At 37.7% G+C, this 8,785-nt stretch overlaps 1 protein-coding gene across 1 annotated transcript; it reads right to left on the bottom strand.

Annotated features, from left to right (window-relative positions):
* Positions 1-788: 788 nt before the first annotated feature.
* Positions 789-1,794, bottom strand: LOC116131165 (secreted RxLR effector protein 161-like). The gene is made up of 2 exons (XM_031416806.1): positions 1,336-1,794; positions 789-896 (listed from the first exon to the last, which is right to left on the bottom strand). The coding sequence occupies exons 1-2, from the start codon at positions 1,792-1,794 to the stop codon at positions 789-791; spliced, it is 567 nt and encodes a 188-aa protein (XP_031272666.1).
* Between the last annotated feature and the right edge of the window lie 6,991 nt (positions 1,795-8,785).

Genomic DNA, 8,785 nt, shown 5'->3' with positions numbered 1-8,785 from the left:
GACTTTGCTTTTGGTTAGGTTGTTTTTTGACAGAGCACTTTCTATTTCAGAGCAATTTTCACTTTTTGATGAAATTAAAGGTTGAGGACACGGAATTAAACCTGTGAGGTGTTCTTCCAACTCATGAGCTCCAACAGTAGAAAGAGCTTGCAACCTCCAAAATCGATGGTTATTTCGATAGTTATCTCGCATCAACTTTGGATTAATCACTTGTAAGCTTGAAAAGAAGATTGAGGAGTGCGAATCAGTGGAATTTTGGAGCTTATTCATGTTATTTGCAGAGAGATTAACACCAAAAAAATCAGCCACTGACGTGAGTCTATGGCTCTGATACCACTTGTTGGAGTTGGGCCTAACTCCTCACCCAAAAGGCCTTATTGAGTGGGAGGATTGCACACTCTTATAAACCCATTGGCTTGAGTGTGCTTAGTCGATGTGGGATCTCCAACACTCCCCCTCACGGTCAAGCCCATATGGTCCACTTGCCTATGAATGAAGGTAGTTTGGCAGCCCACCGCTGGTCAATCACTCAGCTCACAGGGGGCTGGCTCTAATACCATGTGAAACTTGAAAGAAAAGAAAGATAAACTTGATTCTAGCTGAATGATACTTTGTATTAATCAACTTGATACAATACTTGATGCTTTTATACTTGAACAAAACAGGTGAAGAAAGTGTGAAAAGGTTAAGAAAAGAGTAAAGAGTAAAGTTGCAGTAGCTGTCAAAACACGTTTGAGAAGAAGACTTTTACACATAAAGTAAAATGAGATCGTTTGTAAAACTTCTAGTTAGGTCCTATCATTTTGTGAACTTGCAGTTAGCACCATGAATCTTTGATCAACACTTCCCCTCAAGCTAAGCTGCTTCTCTTTTCCATTATCTTTAACAGACACACACTACATTAGAGAACGGGTCTTAGCCAACAAAATTGTTGTGCAATATGTCCCCTCAAAGCTACAAATTGCTGACATTTTAACAAAGGCTCTTCCTGCTGCTCAATTTGCAGAATTGAAGGCAAAACTAAATGTTGTTTCTTATCTTTGTAACTAATGTATCTTGCTATTATGATCAGTTGAAAGTTATGAGCATAAGCAGGGTGATCAGTGTTCAATTGAAGACTTAAAGAGCGCTTGTGATTACAAGAGCAGCAATGATGAACAACAATAAAAGAATTAAGAGTAGTCCCGTAAAACAAAGGAAGTAATTATAAAGTAGTCACGTAGCTTGAGGAAGTGAACTACAGAGTAGTCCTGTACAATGGATTTTTTTTTTATACAAGCTTAAACTGCAGAGCAGTCCAGCTAGTTCAGTGAATAAACTCTGCAACCATGCTACCTTTGTGGTTGTTTGAGCCAATGCTCTATACTCAACTTCAGTGGAAGAAAGGGCTACAACTCGCTGCTTTCTTGAGCTCCACTGAACTAAATTAGGCCCCATGTATACACAACAGCCACTAGTAGAGCGTCGATCCTCCAAATTACTTCCCCAATCTGCATCGGCGTAACATTCCACATTGAGAGAGCGAGTGGGCTGAAAGTGTAAACCATAATCTAGTGTTCCTTTGACATACCAAAGAATTCTCTTGCATGCTTGCCATTGAAGAGTTGTAGGAGCTGATAGGAACTGACTAAGCTTATTAACGGGAAAGCTAAGATCATGTCTTGTAAGTGTAAGGTATTGAAGTGCCCCTATAGTGCTTCGGTACAAACTTGGTTGCTTGAATAGGTCACTATCACCTGAGAATAACCATGTACCAACGGCCATAAGAGTGGAGCAAGGATGAGCTTCATTCATACGGGTTTTGAGTAATAGATCAGCTGCATATTTGGTTTGTTTCAGGTGGATACCACTGCAGTTTCGTGTAGCTTCCAGCCAAGAAAATAGTGCAATGAACCAAGAGTTTTGAGTGAGAACTGATCATTTAAATCCTTCATAAGCTAAGTAATGTAATTTGAGCTGGATCCTGTCAAAAGAATGTCATCTACATAGACTAACACATAGGTTAGTAAAGAATTTTGCTTAAAAATGAATAGGCTTGAATCAGAGATAGAATTAACAAAACCCTTGCTGAGGAGGGCAGCCTTTAACTGATCAAACCAAGCCCTTAGAGCTTGTTTAAGCCATAAAGAGCTTTATTCAACTTGCACACATATGTAGGATTGTGACGATCCTCAAAACCAGGATGTTGTTTCATGTATACCTCTTCATTTAAAGTATCATTTAAAAATGCGTTGTTGACATCAATTTGCTGAACATCCCAGCCATGTGTAACAGCCAAGGTAAGAATGATTCTGATAGTGGATGGTTTAACAACTGCACTAAAAGTTTCAAAGTAGTCAAGTCCAGGGGTTTGTTGAAAACCCTTTGCAACAAACCTAGTCTTGTATTTTTGCAAAGAACCATCTGCATTATACTTGGTTCTAAATACCCATTTGTTCCCTACTACATTCACATTGGAGGAAAGAGGAACCAGTGTCCAGGTCTGATTTTTTAGCAGAGCAGTAAATTCATATTGCATTGCCTCTTTCCACTTAGGATTAGCCAAAGCTTCAACAACAGAATTGGGTTCTGGCTCAATAACATGCTGTTCCGATAGAAAAACAGTGGAGGGATTTGCTACAGCATTAGCAAAGGAAGACATGGATGCTGCTTTGGCTTGGGTCAACATAGGGTGAAGGTTAAGGGAATTCAATTGTGTAGGATGTGTGGAAGGTGGTTGTGTAGAGTGTATGGGTTGAAGAGTATTAGAGAACTGTGATAGTGTAAGATCAACTTCAAGTAGAATGGATGGCAGGCTAGGATCAGGTGGTATAACAGGAAGGGATGATATCTTAGTTGAATAGTGATCAGGTGAGTATTGTGAAGAAGAAGCAGGTTGTGGAATATGAGTATGTGAGGAATAATGTTCACTATTTAATGAAGTACTACGAGATATCATGAGGTGCAACAGGTATTGAGGGAGAAATATGCAATTGTGAGTTTGAAGGAAAAGAGGAAGAAATACCTAGTGCTGAAGTGCCATTTTCAGACAGTTTTGATGAGCTTGTTACTGCAGAGGGAAGAGGGGCCTGTTCGGTTGAAGAAGAAGGACTTTGTGTAGTGATGACAGGAAATGGAAGAGATTGAATTTGACCAGAGGAAATATTTGATTCAGATGACAGCTCAGGAGAGGAAGAAGAAGAAACATGGCCATGAGAAAAAGGAAATTTTGACTCATTAAACTTGACACACGGAGTGACAACAATTTTTCCATCTGGTTTCAAACATTTATATCCCTTATGAATTTGACTATAGCCAACAAACACACTTGGTAGAATGAAAGTCAAATTTATGCTTATTAAAAGGACTAAGAAATGGAAAGCAAGAACATCCAAAAACTTTCAATGACTTATAAACAGGTGGGGATTGAAATAATTTTTGGTAAGGAGACAAGTAAGCCAAAGTAGTTGTGGGCATCCTATTTATGAGAAATACTCCAATTTCGAAAGCTAACCACCAAAATTGTAAAGGCATGGATGCATGAGCAAGAAGGGTTAGACTAGTTTCGACAATATGTATGTGCTTGCGCTCACATCTACCATTTTGTTGATATATATGTGAGCAAGAATGTCTAAATCTAATTCCTAAATCAGTGAGATAAGAATGTAGTGTAATGTATTCTCCTCCTTAGTCTGACTGGAGACACTTGACTTTGTGACCAAATTGCTTTTCAGCAAGTTTATGAAATTTAATAAAGACCGATTTAACTTCTGATTTAGTTCTAAGAGGAAAGAGCCAAGTACATCGACTATAGTCATCCAAAAATTGTACATAATATCGAAAAACTTCTGATGAAGGTAATGGGGTAGGACCCCAAATATCACTATGTATAAGTTCTAAGGGTGCAGTAGCTTGAGATATGGATGGAGGAAAACTAGTGAGATGTAATTTGTCAAGTTGGCATGCATCACAAAATGCAAGTGAATGAGTGGATGATGACTTGCTCTTAGAGATAGTATTCTTAGACAAACCAGCAACAATTTTTTGTAAAATGAGAGAATGAGGATGTCCTAAGCGTTTATGCCATATCATGTGATCAACATCAATTGTATCAGCATTAAAACAAAAAAATATCAGAATTTGTATCAGACAAAAACTGATCAGAGGAACAAGTTTTATTATTATTGATAGAAAGATCTTTACACTTAGTAGCATTGTCAACCATAAACTGTGCAGAGTTACAACTCATGCTTTTATTTTTCAGAGTACTAGCAGTTGACATATTACGATGAGAACTAGACATATTTCCATAAGAAGTAGAATTATTATTACAGATACGAGACATAGGTAGACAGGGTTTAGACACACCAGAATGACTGGAAGAAGATGACGATGAATGAGCAGAGTTGGAGTGTGGAATATTCAACTGATAAAGGCCTCCTCCCCTTGCAGTAATGTTGCTCTGGTCAACCTGTCCTTAACAAGGCAACAATCAGCATTGAACTCAACAATAACATCATTATCAGTAGTAAATTTAAAGATGCTCAAAATATTTTTGGTAATTGTAGGTACACACAAGATATTTTTGCGATAAGGGCTCTTGTATTGAAAAAGACTAGGTAAAGAGGTATGGCCATTGTGTACAATAGGAAGAGATGCACCATTACCTACTTGAAGTTGACTAACACCATCATAATTCTTACTAATACTCATGTGATTCAGGTCTGCTGTAACGTGATCAGTGGCTCCTGAATCCATGTACCACACAGGATCTAAAGGAGTAAAGAAAGTAGCAAGGGCAGTGTGTACTGGTGATGACTGAGGTTGTGAGCCTAAACTAGGATGTCCACTGTTGTTTTGATGAGTAGCAGCAAGAAAAGCCTGACTGGATCCTAACAGTGGTGTACCAGAAACACCATGAGGAGTTGAAGTTGGTGAGAAACTCTTGGGTGAAGATTGTAAAAGGCTATATTTTGTGAGTTGTTGGTGAAGTTAGAAGAAAAAGAACTAGGCAAAGGATGCTGATATGAGGTAAGTGGCTGCTATTGTGGTCTAAAAATATCAAAATTCTGGTTAGCAGTAGCATAAGTATTAGGCAAAGGCTGTTGAGAAGATAGCATTTGGAAAGGAAGGCTATACCTGTTGGTGGTATAAGCAGTAAAGGGATGTTGAGCAATAGGAATTGGTGAATGTTGGATAGTATGAGAGTGTGAGGCAGTAGGAAATTGAGGATGTTGAGCAGTGGGTACTTATGGATGTGAACCATAAACATTCACAAGCTGTTGTTGATTATAGGCTTGCTGCATTTGTGAGCCAAACTTCCATTATAAGCTGAGTTAAACTGGTGGTAACATTGAATCGCAGTGTGCCTTGCCTTGTTACATACTTGGCAAATTAATCTGTTTTTACTAAAATTTCTTCCTCTACCTCTTCCATACTGTTGGTAGCCAAGAGGCCTAGGAGTAAATGGTTGCTGTGATAAACTGGAATTATAGTTTTCAGGCACTAGAATCACTTATTGTTGCTGATAATGAGGATTATCCAATGAATTCAGTAAAGGAATTACAGCCGTGGGAGCAATAGGGGAGGTTTTAATAGCAGAGGAAGAATTTGTAATATCACTCAACACTCCAGAGTTATTAACAGAGGCAATATTGGCAAAGCTATTGTACAGATCAGTAGAGTTAAATTTCTCCAATCTGATTTCATATTTCTGCAATAAAAATTGAGCTTCTTGCAGTGTAACTGTGTCAACCTTTGATTCAAGCCTAGAAGTCAAATTCACCACTACAGCATCATATTCAGGCCCTAGAACTTCTAAAATATGTTGTAGTAAATCTTCATTAGAGATAATCAGTCCACTAGCTGACAGACTCTCAGCTATTTCTTTCATCTTCTTTATATAATCACCAATACTCAAATTGCATTTGTGAGTAGTCTGTAACAAGTTCTTAAGGTGTAACGCTCTTGCTTTCGAATCACTGGCAAACTCACATGCAAGAGCAAACCAGATATCTGTAGAACAAAAACATTTTGACACAACTCCAAACATGCTTTCAGATATAGACGCCAATAACCAACTGACAAGAAATTTGTCAGTACGCTTCCACATCACATAATCAGGATTCAACCTATCTTCTATAGAGTTGGTGCTAGACTTAGGAATTCCTCTAATTTGACCTAAATCCTTATCAATTTCAAAATTAGATACCAAGAAAGGAGAAGGACACGAAATTTTACCAAGTATGTGATCCTCAAGCTCATGCAAACCCACAGTAGACAGAACCTGGGAACTCCAGAATCGATAGTTATTGCGTGTGAGCTTCGGGTTGATAACTTGTAAACTTGATGCTTGAGCTGAGGTAGGACGAATCACTGATTCATTAAGAATTTGTGAGGTGGAGCGATTGACAGACTCTCTCAACAATTCCTTAAAGCTGTTAAGCAACAAGGAAGTACAGGACTCTTCACCAGAATCTTTCGCCATAGACGCTAGTCAATGCTCTGATACCATGTGAACATGCAAGAAACAAGCGAAAAACAGTTGAAGAGAAGAAGAATCGGGAAAAATTCTTATTAACATATCTGATAAAACCTTACAAAGAGTAAAGCTTTTTTTGTACGATTTAGGAAGAAGACTAAAACTCCAAAACGGTGGAGTTTTGACTAACATACACTTAACTAAAAATAAGACCAAAACGGTGGAGTTTTGGTTATCAAACAATTGACTAAGTCAAGTCAATTATAGGTTTAGCCTTTAGCCTTCTTGACTCACATTCCCCCTCAAACCAAGCTCCATGAGTTTTCTGAATAATGCTCATACTCAAGCAAGACTATTTAGTGACAATCCCACAAGGTAGATAGAACTACTACTAATGTGAAGCTCATGTATTTCTATCTTATAATGTTTAATTAATATTACGTTTTTGTATTCTCATTAGTTAGTTTGAGCAAGAAAGAGGACATGTTGCCTCTGCTATGGAATGCTACATGAAGCAATATGGAGCCTCGAGAGAAGAAGCAATTAAGGAGTTTAACGCAATGATTTCTAGTGCATCGAAGGATATAAATGAATAATGCATGAAGCCAATAGTTGTCTCCATGGAAATTTTACGTAGAGTAGTGAATATTGCACGCTTCGTCTTAGTAAGAGTTAGCAAAATTTAGTCATGTAGAAGTTCAGCTTAACCTACTGTGTTAGTCAGTTACTGTTATGAGCACTATAAAAAAGTGCACTTACTGTACAAACAAAAGTTAAATGAAATACATGAATTTTATACAAATCTTTCTCCTTCTTTCTCTCTATATTTTCTCTCTGTTTGTTCTCTAAATTCTCATGGTATTAGAGCTATCGACTAATGTCAAAGATGGCTGATCCTACTCAGTTCTCTCTCAATCAAAATAGCTTAGATATTAAATCAACCATTGAGCTCGTTAATTCTATAACACCTCATCAATGTCCTCTTCTTCTCTTCCTATAATTTCCCCCAAATTAACTAAGGATAATTACATGTTTTGGAAATCACAAGTTTTATTTGCTGTGGGCTCCCATGACTTAGAAGAGCATGTGAAAGTTCCAATTGAAGGTATTGAGGGGTCGATAGAGAAGAAGCCTAATCCAGCATATAATCAATGGAAGAAGACAGATAAGCTACTTGTAAGTTGGATTCTTGGATCTATTTCAGAATCTATGTTCTCAGTAGTGTCTAAGTGTCAATTTTCTACTGATATGTGGATTGCACTTGAAAAAGAATTTCTTATGGAATCTAGAACTAAAACTGTGCACATTAAGAGTTTGCTGCAAAACACTAAGACAGATAATCTTAGTATCCATGAATATTTTGTAAAGATGAAAGGATTTGCTGAAATATTGTCAGCTAGTGGAATTTTAATCTCTGATGAAGAACTAATGAACTACATTCTTGATGGTTTAAGTTCTGAATATGATGCCGTTGTAGTAAATATTGCTACAAGATTGGAGTCTAGGATAGATCCTATCTCTGTTCAAGAAGCATAGATTATTTTGCAAAAATATGAGTTGAGGTTGGAAAGAGCAAATCTAAGTGCGAATTCAGTTGTCAGCACTGAGTTTCATGGAGGTTCAATTCATCTTGCTAATCTCACTACTGATACAACTCAAACAAAATATCAAAGTGAACAATCCTTGCTTAATATAGGACAACATCAGTTTTCACCCATACAGAACCCTAATCTCTCCTCGCAAAATTTTGCTCCTCATCAATATGGTACTAGTCTCAATCAGTTTATGAACTCAACACCACAAAACCACTTTTATTCCTCACAATTCACTGGTGTCAGAGGAAGAGGTAAAGAAGTTGGAAGAGGCAGGATTATATGTCGAGTTTGTCGAAAGAGTCGACACCTTGCACTGAATTGTTATCATTTGTTTGACATAAGCTACATTGGAGGAAATAACTCACTATTCAAACCACCAAATTTTAACAACAATTATGCTAGAACTCAAGTTGGGTTTCAAAACTTACCGTACTTCACTCAGAATTCACCTCAACCTCCTTATCACCCCAACATAAGTCACCACCCAACTGGATTTCCACCATTATCCTATCCATCAATTGGTTTTCCATCAGGACCTAATCAAAGCTCAGGCCAGTCACACATAAATTCTGGCCCTCAATTAGCCACAACTACTGCTCCTAATCAAGTTTATCTGTCCCAGATTCAACCATCACATTACTCTAATCATGTTGCCAACTACATTACTGCACCTTCTACTGTTTAGGATGCAGCTTGGTACATGGATTCTGGAGCCACAGATCATGTGACT

The sequence above is a fragment of the Pistacia vera genome, unplaced genomic scaffold (assembly GCF_008641045.1).
Source record: "Pistacia vera cultivar Batoury unplaced genomic scaffold, PisVer_v2 Contig23, whole genome shotgun sequence".
NCBI lineage: Eukaryota > Viridiplantae > Streptophyta > Magnoliopsida > Sapindales > Anacardiaceae > Pistacia > Pistacia vera.
The sequence above is the reverse complement of the archived record's forward strand: the minus strand, read 5'-3'. Positions and strand labels throughout refer to the sequence as shown.

Excerpts from the sequence above, each read along its gene's own strand:
- LOC116131165 (XM_031416806.1), bottom strand. The coding sequence starts at position 1,794 with ATGAATGAAGCTCATCCTTGCTCCACTCTTATGGCCGTTGGTACATGG. Across the intron at positions 897-1,335 it reads TGGCTCAAACAACCACAAAG|TGTGTGTCTGTTAAAGATAA; the intron begins GTAGCATGGTTG and ends TCTCTAATGTAG.